Here is a 17,402-nt window from a genome sequence, read left to right as displayed (position 1 = left end):
TTGGGCTCACTGTCCACTGTGTACCACCTTCATTATGTCTCTGAATCAAGGTTAGAGAATTCAGAGGCTATAGCACCATTCCTGAAGCTAAGGAGAGGTCAACTTTGACATTGCTAGGTGGACACAGGCCCCTGTGCATTTCTGGCTCAAGCCATACCCTCCTGGTTGAGCACAGGAGAGGGACAGACGTGTGCCTGGGGAAACACAGAGCTCAGAGGCTGCAGGTTCCTGGCCTCACCAGGGCCTGGGCTTGGCTGTGGGGCTGGGCTGGGCTGGGTAGCAGTGGGCCAGGGTGGGTACCTTCTCGTCATACACAATGCGAGGACGGATCTCTGGGGCCTGGTAGCCGGGCGTGCCCTCCACGCCGAGGGCACCCTCATGAAATGACTGCCGTGAGATCCCGTAGTCTGACAGCTTGATGTTGATGTGCTCCTTGACGTCCAGAGACCAGACCAGAATGTTGTCCGACTTCAGGTCACAGAAGATGATGTTTTTCTTGTGCAGGTAGGCCAGGCCAGAGGCAATCTGGTAGGCTATTTTTTGGGTGAGCATGTGTCCCAGGGGCATAAAGGAAGAATCTTTGCAAAGAAAAAAAAAGCAAACCATCATTACAACTGTCTTTTCTAACCTTTCTCTTCCCAGATACTTTATATTCTACAGATACTTCTCATCATTATCTGTGCTGGATATAGGAGGAGACAGAGAATGACTTTCTGAAGTGCAATAGTATTTAGAACAGACATTGCTTGATTCCCGGTATCTCATGCCTGGAATTGGTGTTTTTACTAAAACAGCAAGGATTCAAAATTCCTAGAGTTCACTGTAGGCTAAGTTTACTATATTGTCAAGGGGTGGGTTGCAGGAGTAAGAGCTTCATTTTAAAAAAGCGCTCAGGGCACCTGGAACTGATCTCGCAGTTCGTGAGTTCAAGCCCTGCATTGGGGCTCTGTGCTGAGTGCTCAGAGCCTGGAGCCTGCTTCGGATTCTGTCTCCCTCTCTCTCTGTTCCTCCCCTGCTTGTGCTCTGTCTCTCTGTCAAAAATAAATAAACATTAAAAAATAAAAGTAAAAAAGCTATCGGGGCACCTGGGTGGCTCAGCTGGTTGAGAGTCTGACTTCAGCTTAGGAGATGATCTCACAGTTCGTGAGCTTGAGCCCCACATCGGGCTCGCTGCTGTCAGCACAGAGCCCATTATGGATCCTCTGTCTCCCTCTCTCTGCCCTTCCCCCACTTGTGCTCTCTCAAAAATAAACATTATGGGGCGCCTGGGTGGCTCAGTCGGTTAAGCGTCCAGTTTTGGCTCAGGTCATGATCTCACAGTTCGTGAGTTCTAGCCCTGCGTCCAGCTCTGTGCAGACAGCTCAGAGCCTGGAGCTTGCTTCAGATTCTGTGTCTCCTCCTCTCTGCCCCTCCCCTGCTCATGCTCTGTCTCTATCTCTCAAGAATAATAAATAAACTTAAAAAAAATTTAAAAAATAAAAAAAATAAATAAACATTAGAAAATAAATAAAATAATTAAAAAAAGTTCTCTTCCATCGAGGGAGAAACGATTTGAGTTTAATTGCATTTCTTCTTCCTGAATCGAGAGACAACTACCTCTCTCCTTCTGTCAGCTCTTTGGAATTTAGTTACCAATTCATTTCCCAAGGAAAATTATTTTAAAATTTCCTTAAAAACTTGGGGTGCCTGGGTGGCTGAGTTGGTTGAACATCCGACTTTGGCTCAGGTCATGATCTCGCGGTTTCTGAGTTTGAGCCCCGCGTTGGGCTCTGTGCTGATAGCTCAGAGCCTGGAGCCTGTTTCGGATTCTGTGTCCCCCCCCCTCCGTCCCACCCCTGCTTGTGCTCTGTCTCTCTCTGTCTTTCAAAAACGCATAAACATTAAAAAATTAAAAAAAAAAAAAAACAAAAAAAACTAAGATAAACCTCACCCCAGGGTCTCAGGGTTTTAATGATGATGGACACGTGGCTGGTGGGCTTCTGGGGGCCAGGCTGCAGCCTGGGCCCTCCCTGGCCTGCCTCACTTGAAGCCCTCAACTGCCCCCCTCAGTGGGGCTATTATTATCCCCCTTTTATAGGCCAGCAAACTAAGCACTAATTCACTGGATTATGGCTGAGAACCAGGTCTGGGAACGTGCATGGTTGCATCTGACTCCAAACCCTAAGCTTCTCTAGCCTTGCCAACAGCACCATACAGGGCGTAGACCTGGGGAAGGGCAGGTCTTTGCCCGAGGGGAGTTGGCCTCATGAGCTGTGGGGCAGGCGTGCTCTGCCCCAGGCAGCCAGGCCCCGCAGGAGGAGGGAACCTCCAGGGTACAGCTTCCCTGGGGCCCGTGCTGCCCAGCAAGGGCTCTCTGGTCCCTGAGGGGCTATATCTGGCCAGGCGGGGCCCCAGGCAATCCCTTTCCGGACTGTTCTGGGTGTGGCTAGTACCTCTGGCATTCTCTGACAGCACGGTGTTGAGGCTACCCAGTGGGGCGAGCTCCAGGGCGAAGCAGAGCGGGTGGATGCTGATGCCGATGAGGGACACAATGCAGGGGTGCTGCAGGGCGTGTAGCATGCTGGCCTCTTGCCGGAACTCTGAGAAGTTCTTCATGGCGTCCGTGGCCCGCAGGTGCCTCAGCATGGTGTCTGCGGGGGAGGGCACAGCCATCAGCGCAGCCCAGGGGGGTGAGGGACACAGAGCACCTGCTGCCTTGCTGGGAGCCCCTCTAGGGCCACTCGGGGTGGAGGGCCAGCCACACTCAGAGCTGCCTCATGGGGACTCGAGAGGCTGGAGGGCAAGATATATATTCTAAGGCACTTAACACATCAGGGATTGCAACACTGTCACCCAGAATTTGGCCCCACACGCTGGCATTCCTGAGGCATTCCAGGCTGGTATCAAACTTCTCCTCCTCAGGTGCTAAACCTGGCCCAACACAGTGGGCAGTTCCTGCCCCCTCGATGGAGAACCGCGCACCTCCCCGCCCTTGTCACACAGGTGCCACTCTCGTAGCCCTCACCACACCCCACTGCTGGCTACTTGAGGGTCATAGCTGTGGCTTACTCCAGTTCTGCATCCCTGAATGCCACCCAGAGCCTGGTTCGACCAGCATGACCAGAAGGGGGCTGAGCACTGGGTCGTCACTGCTCACCTGGCTCCCTGCCAGCAGCCAGGACTGCCAAGGGCAGAAAGAACCAGCACTCTCTCCTCAGTCAGAGAGAAAACTGGGGCCGTCACAGGCCTGTGACACGTCATCTCAGGCCAGAGGAGCAAGGTCTGTGGGCAGTGGTGGGCGATCTCCAGTCTTCGCTGTAACCCGTCGAACCCGTGGCTGCTAAAGTCCCCCCCACGACCCCACCCGCTGAGGGGTCTCTCCCGTCAAGTGGAGGGTCAGGGTGCTGCCCACTGGTCTGTGGCTGGCTCTGAGGTCATCGAACAGGGTCCACCAGGCCTTTCTTGTCCTCTTGTATCCCTCTCTGTTCCTCCCCTATGTTCAGAATTGAAAATCAGGGATGTTTGGATATGGAGGTTTAAACAGCATGAAAAAACCCTTGGCAGTTAAAATGCATCAGTTGTGTCAGATTTGTGTGCAGGCTGGCCAAATTTATTTTTCAAGCACAAAGGTTCTGTTTTTTACATGAGGTCTTTAACCCATTATGAATTTATTTTTGACTACGGTGTGAAGTCTGACCCAAGTCTCTGCCTCAGTTAGGGAACTGTCAGCCTTTCCCCTCTGACTCACGATGTGACCTCTGCTAAGCGCCAGCTTCCCACGCACACGCAAGGCTGTGTCTGCTCCCTTGGCGGGCCTGGCTGAGCCCTGGAGAACACTGCCTTCGTGTCTGTAGGGTTCTAAGTCATGACATCTGCTGGGCAGGCCGCTTTCCTTTGTCTCCTACTGTAGGATTGTCTCAGCTGTCAGCTGTCCTTGGGATTTTGTCATTTCATACGCATATTTTAGAATCAGTGAGATTCCCCCCCCAGCCCACACGTGTGCGCGCACGCGCGCACACACACACACACACACACACACACACACACATACACCCCTTGCTAGGATTTAAATGGGAACTAAATTGAATGGTATATACTAATTATCTCTCAACACTTTGTGGTTTCATCGCTGCCATGGGGACATTTTCTAGCAATGGGTCATTGCTGTGCGTGGGAACGCTGCTGAATTCTGAGGTTGAGCTCACGTCTGGCAACTTTGTGGAACTCTTCCTGGCTCTCATTTCTGCCAGTGGATTTGCTTAGATTTTCTGTGCAGGAAGTCATTCTCTTCCCATAGCAACAACTTGTCTCTTCCTTTCTGATCTGATTGTTCTAGGATTCTGCTCTTTCTACCAAGAGTGTAAATTACCTTAGTGGTCATAAAGATGAACGTGCTAAGCCAGGGGCAGTGAAAATGTGAAACTCAGCTGGCTGGAAGCAAGGCGGCTGCCCAGCACCCGGGCTGGCTGGGTGTTAAGAGGTGATGGGTTGCTCTAGGTAGAGAGCATCTCTGAGCTGATGTGCCAAGGCAAGACGATATCCCCTCCTTCGTGTGGGTGGGGTTGAAGCCACCCCATGCTGATGTGCCAAGGCAAGATGGTATCCCCTCCTTTGTGTGGGTGGGGTAGAAGCCACCCCATGCTGGCTGCCCCATCCATTCAGCCAGAGTATCACTTCCCTTCCTTAAGTGCGGATGGCTGAGAGAGGCCCTGTAAGGTAAGGGGTCCACCTGAGGTCTAAGTGTGTGCCCACCATATGCCAGGCCTGTGCTGGCCGTGGAGCAAGCAGATGGAAATTTTAAGGATGGCCCAGGCTCTTGGGGGCTTGCATCTAGACAAGGAAGCAATCTTCCAAAACAACTTCCGGGTCTTGCTCAGCCTGACCTTTCAGCCTGTCCCACATCCTCCCAGGAATAAAGCAGGTTGGCCACCCAGGGGCCTCCTTTGGCCTCACTGACCCTCCTCCCTAGGTCTCCGTAAGGTGGCAGGGAGTTTGGACCATGGGAGCACATGTCTGAAAAGAAAGGACATAGGGCCCTCCCTGTTCACCTGCTGGGGCGTTGGCAAAGTTCTTGAATTTCTTGATCTGGAATCGCTTCACTGCCACGGGCTGGCCTTGGTACCGGGCCCGGTAGATGATGGTGCCGCTCCCACCTTGACCCAGGACACTGCTCTCATCCTCGCTGTGCTCCAACTTGCTGTTCTCCAGGAAGAGCCTGCCGGCAACACAGCATGTGGGGCAGATCAGACCTCCCTAACCGTTCCCTTACCCACCCCTCCAGAGGGCCCCGCTGGGGTTGGGGGGGAGGTCTCAGGATGGGTGAGTGTGAGGACACCCATGGTCATCTCTTCCTACTGCAGGGAGTCATGGTTCAAAGCCGCCGGTGGGGTCAGACAGATCTGGGATAAACCTTGGCCGTGGGCAGGTCATACAGCCTCCACAAACCTTTTCTGTAAAGTGGGCTCATAATAGAAACTGCCTCCTGTGTGTGGATGGTGGCTGGCACTGGGGGACACCTTGGAAACTGGCCTACATAGAAAAACAATTCTTCTGGATGTTTTCCTCCAAAAGGTTCTGTGTTTTGAGAACTGGTATCCATCAGACTGCATTTATCTACTGCTAGGTTAGTTGTTTCCCCATTTCTTTTTATCAAGCAGTTGAGATGGGGTGGGGGGGAGAGAGAGAGAAAGATAATTCCAAGCAGGCTTTGTGCTGTCAGTGCAGAGCCCGACACGGGGCTTGAACTCATGAACTGTGAGATCATGACTGAAATCAAGTCAGATGCTCAACGGACTGAGCCACCCAGACGCCCCAGGCAGCCACAGAGGGCTTCTCACTGTCTTGAGCAGTGTCTGCACAATGGATGACTAGGATTTCACCCAAGGGCAAGCAGTTTAGACCTCACTGGTCTGTGTGTTCTAATCCGGGTAAAGGGAAGATTTCTGTGGGGCTTTGGAAAGACTGCACGTCATTCCTGGAAGGGAGGGAGATGGAGAGGGATGATGGGAGGCAGGGAAGGAGGGGGAGATGCCTTCCCATTTCAGGGCCTCCCCCTGCTCTGCTGAGGTCTGTCTGGGTTCCTGGTCAGCTGCCTACACCAGGTGCACCCACTGAAGCCCTTCTGGCCCCACAGGCCAACCCTGCCAGTCTGTTGTTTCCCACGCCTTCCAGGAACAGATTCTGCAGCTGCTCAGACTTTGCACGGCTCAACCGCACGCACTGCACTCCAGGCGGGTGCAGCTGCACCCACGGTGGACCTCAGTGGTGCAGCGGAAGACGAGCTGGGCTGCTCTCCAAGTGCCCACCCCAAAACCACCTGCTTGGGCAGCGTGGGCACATGGGAGCCTCCCAGGATGGGCATGAGAAGCAGCAGGACCATCGGGGATCCCTCAGGGCATCCAGTTAGGACTCCTGTGAACTCGGGGCCTCAGGACGGGGCTCCCTGGATGCCACGTAGTCACTCTCCCAACCCCCACCTGCCCAAACTCGCAGCATGGGGAGTGCGATGCTTCAGGGCCGCAGTTGGGGCCACTGCCCAAGTTTCCAGAGAGCCTCTGCCAGGTTGGGAATCCTGTTCACATCGTTGGGCTTTTCAAGTCCCAGCCAAGTACCGTCATTTAAGAACCACGCCATGGCTTGTAATTAGATCCACACCAATGGGGACATCCAAACTGGCTTTCCAGATTTCACACAGTAGATGCCACAGCCTGGATGCAGTTGGGGCATAAAACCTGACAAGGTTCAGCAAATACATGAAAATCCTAACATTTGGGGCTGCCTAACTGGGCACCCCCCCCCCCCCCAAGAAATCTGATTCACACATATACCAAACTCTGCATGTGGTCTTTGAGAAGTGATAAGCCTCACATTAGAATTCTAGCAATAAAGAGGGCTCATTTGGCAGAAGAATAGCATTTTATTGCTCTTTCTACCAGTGAGGTAACTGGGAATATTGAAAAGGGCTGTGGGGAGGGGGACATCAACCAATGCAGGAAGCAATTTCTTAATCTGATAGACTCATCCAGAAGCAGGCTTTGGAACCCCAATTCTGCAGTATCTCCGAGTGCTCTGTGTCTATTCTTTGGGAGAGGGGGCAATCTGGAAAAATGAAAATAACCCCATAAAGTTTACTTTTCTTTAAAGAAGCCAGATCTAGCAATCCTTTGAATAAGACAACAATAGGACTCCATAACTCCAAAATAGTTGGTAATGGCCAATGTCAAACTGTCTCCAGGGAGACGAAGTCATACCTTTTGGTTTCCATGACTACAGAAGATTCCTTCTTTTACCAAGCACTTGGATTTTGTGACTGTTTCCTGTTGGATGGGACCTCAAAACATTCTCTATTTCTCCAGCATTCTTTGCCCAGCCATTATCTTGGGTTATAGAGTAGACTCAACTTTAAAAACAGATTTAGAGGGGCCGCCTGGGTAGCTCAGTCAGTTAAGTGTCTGACTTCAGCTCGGTCATGATCTCACGGTTTGTGAGTTCAAGCCCCGCATTGGGCTCTGTGCTGACAGTGTGGAGTCTGCTTGGGATTCTCTCTCTCTCCCTCTCTCTCTGCTCTTCCCCGACTTGTGCTTTCTTCCCAAAATAAATAAATAAACTTAAAAAAAAAAAAAGAACAGATTGGGGCACCTAGGTGGCTCAGTAGGTTAAGTGTCCAACACTGGCCTAGGTCATGATCTCGCTGTTCCTGAGTTTGAGTCCCACATTGGGCTCTGTGCTGACAGCTCAGAGGCTGGAGCCTGCTTCTGATTCTCTGTGTCTCCCTCTCTCTCTGCCCCTCCCCCACTTGTGCTCTGTCTCTCAAAAATAGATAAACATTAAAAAAAATTAACAACAAAAAAAGGAGAACAGATTCAGGGATCCAAATGCTCTCGTTTGCCAGGAAAGGCAAATGCGGCTGTAGGTCTGGAGCGCCCCCTTCCTGAACGCCACCAAGGAGAATTTGCCTCCCATTCCTTGAGCCGGCAGGAAAAGGAGGAATCAGAGGGAACAGCAAACTTAGTGCAAAGGAGCTCAGGTGATGTGATGGAAACACAGTGTGGGGACCCAGAATGGCGTGCCCCTCCAGGTGATCGGCTCAGCTGAGCCTGTTGTGGCCTCAAAAATGGCAAGCTGACAGCCTGGTTCCCTTTGGGCAGCCTAGGACAGGGACTAAAGGTCACAGGAGATTGTGTGGGAAGCATGGCTAGGGCAGTCCCAAAGTGGGGGCCAGCCATGCAGTGTGGTGCTGTGGCCTACCTGGCTGGGAAGTCAGTCATGAACAGCTCAGGAACCAGCTCCTGGAGAGGCACGGGGAGGTCAGGGTGTCTGGGGCAGGAGATGAAGTCCTGCTCAATGGCTGTCAGCACGCAGTCTTCCATGTCGAAGTACTGTACACCCTCTGATTTCTCACTCGGGTCGGTGTGCTGGGCCCAGGAGGTCTCGCAGACTGGGCAGGGGACGTACTGCTCCATGAGTGGGGTCCCGTCGCTTTCTGTGGCTGTCAGGGCTAAATGGGGACAGAGAAGGACACAGTTCATATGAAGGTGGCTGCAGGTAGCACCCTGCAACTTTGGGCTGGGTGGGCTTTTCACGGGAGGGGGTCTGTGTGCCCTTGCCTGGACCCCAGGGAGTGGCTGAACCATGACTTGGGTTCTTTTTTGGACAGCGAGATCCTTCACCAGGAAAGACGCGCACAGGGAAAGGTCAGGGATGCACTGGACAGACAGTGGGTGGTCTAGACCCTGAGCCGGCTGGCTGAGGCAGGGCTGAGAGGTTGGGGATCCCTCCTGCACAGCCGGGCCCATCCTGACAGGATGCTGCGGGCTGGGTCGGAGCTATGTCACGCTCCAACAACCGAACCACAACCAATAAGGAGCCATTCTTGAAATTAGAAACATAAGGCTTGCAATTACTCTGATCCTTCCTAGAAGAGCAATGCAGGGGGGAGAAATGAGTACAAATTAAAATAGAACCTAGTCATTTTACCTGCGTTCCCCTGGGCAGGAGACACACAGCTTTGCTGCCCGCCTCTGAAAGGAGGTGCAAAGAAACAGGCTCCATGGCCCCCCTGTAGAGGAACCCTCAGGGTGAACTGATGGCCTGTCTTGTGCAGGGTAGGAGGGGGACTCTTAGAAACTTCTGGGCACATTTGCTATCTGCAGCCCTGTGTATAATATATCCTGCTAGCTGGCAGGTGGGTGCTCTCTCCTGGGCAGCCCTGTCTCAGGCGCTTGGCCCAGCCCCTCCTGTCTCAGGTGATTATCTAATGCACCCCCTGCCTCGCCCCCCTCACATCTGCAGAAGCACCTGCTGTAGGGCTCTCTGGTTGGCGGGGAGTCATAAAAGCCCAGGGAGGCTCCCTTGGATGGCCAAGCACACCCAAACTGTCTTCTCTTAGGCTCCTTTCTAAGATTTTTGCCTTGTAGGTCAGCTTTTCCATCAACCCTGGAAGGATCCCAGGCCCTGGTGTCCAAAGCATACATCCTGCCGTGTCCTCCGATGACCTCCTGCCCGGGGATGCAGGGATGGCTTCAAGTGAGAAGCCAGCTTGGGGAGGTTAGAAGGCTGGCCAAGCAGGTCTTGGTGTCCAAACCCAGCACTGCCCTCTCAGCTGCCAGCCTTCAAGGGTTGAGGGCTCATGGGGAAGAGGCTGCCTGCTTGGCCCCAGACAGCCTCCTCTCTGCAGGACACCCTGCGGGTTTGTCTCCACTCTGGTAGCAAAACAAACAGAGGGCCTCAAAAGCTTCACTTCAAAAAGTGTTTTCTTTGGGTGGATTGTCAATGGAGAAACTGATCAAAGGGCCATGTGGGTGGTTGATCACCTCTGGGATTTGAGGATGGGGGCAGGCAGGAAAGAAAAATGGGGGTCCTTGACAGGTGTGGCTCTCTTGCCTCCCCACCCCTGTGTAAGGGTTAAATCTGCATCCATGCGGTGCCCCCAGATTTCAGCACTAGCCTCAATGTGCAGAAAAGACCCACGTGAAGTTCACACGCAAGGCCTTCCTGGACCACGCGTGGTACCCAGGGTAGTCTTCCTTCCCACACACTGTGGGAAGACAGGGGGCCAAGTCCTGCACACACCCTGTGGGGCCCGGGCCCACGTCTTCCCCATAACACCCACCCCCATGACACAGCCATACTCTCCTGGGATCAGGATTCTGCCAAAGGGCCATTAGGACCTCTCTGGTTGCCTTGGGCTGAATCCCAGTGAGACTTCTGCTCCCTAAATAATGTGCCCCACCCTGATTCATAAAGAAATATTAACATGAGCAAAGACTTGGTTCCAGAACATTCTCTTACCAGGAAACCACTGATCAATCAAGGAATTGACATGGTCTGTGATAAAAGCCATTGCAGAGAAGTCCCTCATTTCTGACTGGCAAATGATTTTTATTCCTCCACTTTTTTTCTTTTTCCAGTTCACGTCCGAGGATTCCACACTGCAACCCAGAAAGAGTCCACTGTGATCTGCCCGTGGAGGGCCCTGGGATGATCTCCTTGTCTCCAGGGCAAGACCTAAACCCCAGGGACCCTACCATCCCACCCCAGTACCCTGTGCCCAGGCAGGACTGTCAAGGGGATCCCCTTGTGTGCCTGACCCTGCCTTGTGCCCCCACGACTTCCCAATGCCATGAGGTGGATGTAATGAGGACTTGGCAGTAGGGGATGCTCAAGCTAGAATCAGATCTCCAGGTGTGGCCTTGGGGAAGGTTCTCCCCTTCTCTGAACCACAAGATTCTCATCTGCCAGGTGGCAGCTGTGAGCTTTAAGTGGGAACATCTATCTATATGAAAACCCTAGGCAAAGAGAGGGGCTCAAGTCAGGCCCTCAAAAGAAGATACATTACTCTTCTCCTCTCATGCAACTGAAGAATATTTTGAAAAACTCATTGTAAATATGAAATAATTGTGTGTGTTTATTAAAACTGATTAAAAGTCATTTATTAAACCTCTTGAGTTGACTTTATGTCTTTCTGTCTCTCAAAAAGGTAGACAGGAAAAGGGAGCTAAATGAGGTAACTCGTTATGTTGCACGTAGGATCCGGGCTGGGGAACCAGCAGGGTCACCTGGGCCATCGTCACTTAGGACAAGGGGATAGGGCTAGATGGTTGCAAGGCTCTTGCAGGTGTCACCTAAGTGACCACGGGGGTGGGGGGTGCTGGAGCTCAGTGCCCGCCCACTTCCCTCAAGTCCTGGGCTGTGGTCACCATACCCTCTCTCACAGGGCGAGGAAAGAGGTGAGGAGACAGGGAGCCCCTGGATATTTTCAGGGGAGAGTCTCGTATTTCTAGCAAACTGCCATGATGAGCTGCTCTCGGGAACAGAACTCTGGACACCAGTGGACAGTCTCCCAGAAGAGGCTGCCACGGGGCTATTTCCACGGCACCACGTTGACCCAGTCACGTGGGTTCTCAAGTATTCCTACCTGAGGTAGCCCCCGTCAAAAGTGACCAGGAGCCCTTCCTGCCAATAGATGGTCTGATTTCTTTTCACTCTGAACGTACTGCAGCGATTTCTCTGGTTTCCTGTAAAACTATAAATGGTGACTTTCCTGTGTCTGCTTTTAGTATTCTTCTTGTTTTCAAAAAGCTGAAAGACAGAGAAAAGATGCTGCTTAAGTATTCCGGCCTCCTCACTGGCCCTGAACAGAGCTCTGGAGAGACCGGTGTGGCCCCATCATGATAAATGACCCCCGTCTTTCCCACCCCCTCCTCCCGCACCACGCATCCCGCTGCCAAGTTAAACACTGCATTATCTGAACGGGTCTCCAGGATACTCTAGGAGCACATTTTCCCCAAAGGATTGATAATAATAGGCTTCTTCTGTTTAAATCTTTTCCCTCCCTGACTTTACGAGCAACAATTTATGTTAGAAAATGTAGAAAATACAGACAAATGTGCAAAAGAACACAAAACAACACTATTTTGGTATATTTTGGTGTATATTAATCGAGGATTTTTTTTTCTGTTTACATGTATGTTTAGAAAATAGCTGAGGCCATATTTTCTAAATTTGTACTTCTAATTTTCTAAATTTGTATGCTTTTAAAAACCTCACTTTCCCTATGCCATTAATAACTCATATCAAATTCATTTTCCTAAAGCTCAATATTTTACTAAGTGTAGTAACTTCCCAGGGCACCTGGGTGGCTCAGTTGGTTAAGCAGCCAACTCTTGATTTCCGCTCAGGTCATAATCTCATGGTTTGTTCGTGAGTTCGAGCCCCAAGTCTGCATTTACCAGCGCAGAGCCTGCTTGGGATTCTCTGTCTCATTCATGCTGTCCCTCCTCTGCTCACACTGTCTCTGCCTCTCTCAAAATAAATAAATAAACTTAAAAAAAGAAAGCCTTATTTAATAATGCAGACTGTGAGCCAGTAGAATGTGAAAAGTCACAAAACTTTCTCTGATTTCCTTAGTTCACAGTGTTAGCAGTGGGATTATTGCATCAGAGGGTTGGAATACTCTTAGCCCTGGACGTGTACTGAGCAATCGCTTTCGAAACGATTAGAACATATACACTCTGACCACAGGGTATGAACCGTGTCATGATTCTGGGGGCTACTATGGCTTTACTCTTTGCTGATTTGAGAGGTGAAAAGTGGCCAGCATTTCATCCTCGCTTGAATTTGTACGCCTTGATTGCTCCTGAGACTGAAATCCCTTCATCTGAATTTCAATGGGACTTTCCCCCTCATTTTGAGTGAGGGATGCTGCCTGGAAGGGCGCCTGCCCCCCACCCCCAACACTGAGCCCACTTGGGAGCTTAGGCCTCACACGATGAGGAGGACGAGGACGCTGTGTTGTGACCTCCCACTTAGAATGTGGCAGGACAATGAGTTCAAAGGGAGGGCAGCGTGACCGATCGGGACTGTAGATGAGCCAGCTCCTGCACCCACTCTCCCCACCAGTGCGCCCTCCAGGCCTTGCAAACAAGCCCCCCCCTCCCCCCCACCAAACTGCCCATAACATGGGCCACAGCAGTTATGATTTTCAGGCTCTTGTATTTATTTTTTAACATTTCAGTAAAATGGGGAGATCAAAGAATATTTTTAATTAGTCAAGGAGTTGCTAATTCTATAAGAGCCTTTTAATTACAATGTGGTAAAAAATAAATCCATACTGAATTTAATGCCAATTATTCAATAGTCCAAGTTTATGCCGGGGTGCTCAAATTGTAGAGTGGGTCAGAATCCCCTGGAAGGCTTGTGAAAAACAGAGTGCTGGCCTCCATCCTGGGGGTTCTGATGTAGTGGGTCCAGGGTGGGCCCAAGAATTTGCATTTCTAACAAGCTCCCAGGTAAGGCTGCCTCTGCTGGTCCAGGAACCCCACTCTGAGAAACACCACTCCATACAAATGCTACTTTCATGTTACTGTTTTGCATGAAATTCACGTTGACAGACAGCCAGGATGCCTTTCAACCACCCCAGGTGAACCCACAGAAAGTAACTTCTTGGGTTAGGTCTTTGTTGCTTCCAGACCAAGTTAAAGCTCTACACTCCTGGTTCTTAAGCTTGACTGGATGGTGAAATAACCTGCCAAGCTTTAAAAACTACCAATGCCTGGGTGCTGCCCTGAGAGATTCTAAGTTAAGCCATCTGGGCTCTGTCCATGTCTGTTAGAAGCTCCCCAGGTTCACGTTGGCTTCTAGCGCACAGCCTGAGTGGGCAAAAACATGGTTCTAAAGCCATGGTTCTCCAAGTGTGGTCCCCAAACCACCCAGTGGCATCACTGGGGACAAGGGTTAGGTATGCAAAATGATGGGTCCCAGTCCATACCCACCTGATCAAAACCTCTGAGGGGGACCAGCCATCTATGTCCTAACAAGCTAGGGGATTTTGTTTTCTTTTTTTGAGAGGGAGAGAGTGAGAGAGTGCATACACATGCTCACACAAGCAGGGGAGGAACAGAGAGAAAGGGGGAGAGAGAATCCCGGGCAGTCTCCAAGCCCATCGTGGAGCTGACATGGGGTCCATGAAATCATGACCTGAACTGAATTCAAGAGTCAAATGCTTAACCGACTGAGCCACCCAGGTGACCCCTCCAGGGGATTTTGATATGGATTGATTTACAACCACTGCTCCTAAAATGAGTATTCTGAGCCAGTGAGGTGCTGATTTGGTATTTGCAGAATGGTTCAAATGGGTCTGCCAGCCTACAGAAGAGAAGGCAGCCGTGCCACACTGGCCTCCTGGGCCCGTCAGTAGCTTTGCTGCAGGAAAAGGGGTTTTGATCAAGCCCCTCCCATGAAGGGCCATCTCCTTCCCTCGAGGGCTCAGCTACGGCTGCTGCGCACGCATTCTCCACACACACACCCCCCCCACCCCCCGCCAACCCCATGCAGAAACGGCAGCTACCTGGAGGTCCATCTCCGCCAGGCTGATCAGCATCCGTGCTATAAACCTTTGCCAGAAGCCAACAGGAACGAAGCTCATCTTAAACACTCTCTGAATGGTATTGGCCTTGGGGTGTCGCATGCCGTGAGTGTCCAGGCCGGGTTTGGACGGAAGGAGGTGTGGCAGAAGATAGCTGAAACACAACAAAGGGGACAGGTGAACAGCGTGGCCCGAGCTGGCCGGGGCACGCTGCCCAAGTCCCTTCCCCCCTGGGGCCTTTGGGATTTTACTTTTAGAAAGAGACAGTAGTTTCTGTGTTGAGAATAAATGCTCCAAGAGAAAATGAAGATGGGCACAGCAAGCACACGTATCAAGGAAGGTCTCTAAGACGGCGACTAGAATATCCCGGGGGAAGACATGAAAACATCTGTAGTCATAAACCCGTCAGACATAGCAAGTCACGGTTCGCTCTCTGTAAAAGTGGGTTGTGATTGGGGAAATCCCTTAAAATGAACTTTGGATGGTGGAGGAAAAACAAATACAGCTGCACGGTTCCAAGGACAATGCAGATATTGGGGTCAGAGTAACATTTTTGGCCTTCGAAGCTATTTATTGTTCTTGGACAGTTGAGACAACACAATCGCCTTCAAAGTCAGGATGAGGCTGTTTTTGCACAGAGGGATGGTTTATGAGAGCACTCTTGCTCATCGTAAAAGTGCTGAGTCACCGAGTCAGTGAGCTGTTCATGACTGTGGTCAGTGGGAAACAGCTGAAGCCTGGGGAGGTCCCACTGAGAGCGTGCCTGAAAACCAGCATGTTCTGTGTGTGTGTGGAGCTGTGGAGGCAGGCACAGGGCGGCCCCTGGGTGTGCCCTTTTCTCAACAAAGGCCTTGCCTTCAGCTCCCCTGATGCTTTTAAAATACATCAGTTTAGGTCCAATAAAATGTCTTTAGAACTTTCTGGAAGAGACCCTATAAAATACTGTAAAAGAATACTTAATCCTGGCTCTGTGTTTTTGGCATGCAGTGTAACCATATTGAGATTCCACCTCCCTGATGTGGGACGAGAAAGGACACTTATCCCACAGAGTTGGTGGAGGATAGACAGGGGCTGTGCAGGTGAGGCCCAAAGGGGGCAGGCAATGAAGTGTTAGGTTCTTTTTAGCCACTTCAGATCTTAAGTAAAAGGACCTTCTCAATCACCTTTCCCTCCACCCCCGGCCTTGGCCAGCAGGACACCCTGATTTATTCCTTCATGTTCTGAAAAGTCCTTGTTATCTAGCTGTTCTGTCTCTTCCCCAAGTGGGAGGCCCTTGTCAGTGCCTTGCATGATCTTTTCCGCTTCTTCTGCCCACATCACACTCAGCTGGCCACGTCTTTGTAGGTGTGAGAGTGAGTGCAGAGAGCTTTTGCTCTGGACGCAGGAGCCCCGCAGGCAACACGGCACACACAGAGCAGGGGCTCAATATTTCCAAGGGCAGGGATGACTCAGAAGCCAGCATGGCAAACAAAGAGATCCCGACTGGCAACGGAAGCTCTTCTTAAGGTGTGCGGAGCAAGACCACGGACACCTGCTGACCTACTTGAGAGCAATTACTAGCTGGGAAGCCTGAACCAGGGGATAACCACAGTGTCAGCAAGATGGGGGCTATGTTCATGTGCCTGTTGAACATAAAGCCATAAAACCCTGGGCAGGGCACCGGGTCTGTACCCGGGAGCTGGTTCACTCGTGCTACACCACCATGACTGCCTTGGTGGGACAGGAGCTCTCAGAGATGGCCAGTAGCATCGTTGACCAGATAAAGGCTTATGTGCAAGGAGATGGAACTCAGCCTAGGGCACAGGGGAACCATCACACCTGTGCTAAAATGGAAAATGCTCAGATATTCGTTACTTTTTATGGAACCAGATGCCACTGGCTCTGAGTACTTAACACAAAGGAAGAGTGACAGTAAGTTGTACTGATGTCTTTGGAGCCTTCAAGTGTAAGAGACACCTTGAATACTTTACGTGTATTATCTAATTTTATTATTATTATTATTTAAATGTCTATTTATTTTGAGAGAGAGGGTGAGAGAGAGAAAGTGGGGGAGGGGTGAGAGAGAAAGGGAGACAGAGAATCCCAAGCAGGTTCTGTGCTGTCAGCATAGAGCCGAACTCGGGGCTTGATCTCATGAACCATGAGATCATGACGGAGTTGAAATCTAGTCAAATGCTTAACCGAATGAGCCACCCAAGTACCCCAACGTTCATTGTTGTATTTAATCCTCACAACAACTATAATACTCGTTGGTAATCGCATTATTCCCATTTTACAGATGAGGCAAGAAAGGCAGTTGGGGTTCATACTCAGGCATTCTGGCTCTGTGGTCTGACCCGCTGTGCTATAAGCCTCTTTGGACACTTGGCCGTGACCTGGATAATTTTATGGTCCACCCGGACACACATGTGTGGACAACTGCCTTGCCTTTCCTGAGTGCAGGAATTCCCACCTTTCTCTGTCCTGTCGGTAAAATAACCAGAAAATCGTCAGATTTTGGCAATGCTGTCAACTCAGAGGCTGCCTCACGTTGCATGGACCAAAGTCCAGGACACCCCCTGGGCCACAGTATGAGGTATCTTGTGGACTCTCAGTTCCTCTCTGGAGTTTCTCTTTTTAGGACTCACTCATGGCCCCCAGGGGGCTGGAGCGACAAGAAGGACTGAGGCCCTCTCCTGTAGTTATAAGGTTGAGTGGAAATCTGAGTCGTGCCTCAGGCACAGTGACTGAGATCTGGCTCCTGAGAGGCCCCAGTCTATGCAGGCAGAGTCTCTGGGCTGGCCACACAGGGTCCAGGCCAGCTTCGCGGGAGCCTCCAGTGGTCATCTCCCCAGAGCTCTGGGGTCGGGGGTGGGTGGTGACAAGGTCTATAGTAGGTGGATTTGGTCTGTGTGGTCTGGTCTGTGGATCTGGAGCCCTGGCTACTGCTTCCTGGACGGCACTGGTATTAGACCCAGGAGGAAATTAGGGCCAGGAGGCCCTGAGCACCCAGTTGGATTAGATGTATCATCACTAGCTCGGACCCATGAGTACCCGCCCCCCAGCCCCTGCCCTCTCT

The 17,402-nt window shown here is 51.3% G+C and overlaps 1 protein-coding gene across 2 annotated transcripts in view; it reads right to left on the bottom strand.

The window, feature by feature from the left end:
* Window positions 1–17,402, bottom strand: part of LRRK1 (leucine rich repeat kinase 1) — a 127,606-nt gene that overhangs the window by 16,416 nt on the left and 93,788 nt on the right. For both annotated transcript variants that reach the window (XM_040493807.1, XM_040493808.1), the window contains exons 20-26: window positions 14,327–14,498; window positions 11,396–11,559; window positions 10,270–10,409; window positions 8,227–8,476; window positions 5,028–5,194; window positions 2,433–2,630; window positions 301–578 (exon numbers count right to left, since the gene is read on the bottom strand). In XM_040493807.1, the coding sequence (XP_040349741.1) occupies window positions 301–578; window positions 2,433–2,630; window positions 5,028–5,194; window positions 8,227–8,476; window positions 10,270–10,409; window positions 11,396–11,559; window positions 14,327–14,498 (1,369 nt within the window). The remainder of the gene's footprint in view (window positions 1–300; window positions 579–2,432; window positions 2,631–5,027; window positions 5,195–8,226; window positions 8,477–10,269; window positions 10,410–11,395; window positions 11,560–14,326; window positions 14,499–17,402) is intronic.

The sequence above is a fragment of the Herpailurus yagouaroundi genome, unplaced genomic scaffold, assembly GCF_014898765.1.
Source record: "Herpailurus yagouaroundi ecotype Mexico unplaced genomic scaffold, PumYag 185, whole genome shotgun sequence".
NCBI lineage: Eukaryota > Metazoa > Chordata > Mammalia > Carnivora > Felidae > Herpailurus > Herpailurus yagouaroundi.
This window is presented reverse-complemented; position numbering and strand designations above follow the sequence as displayed.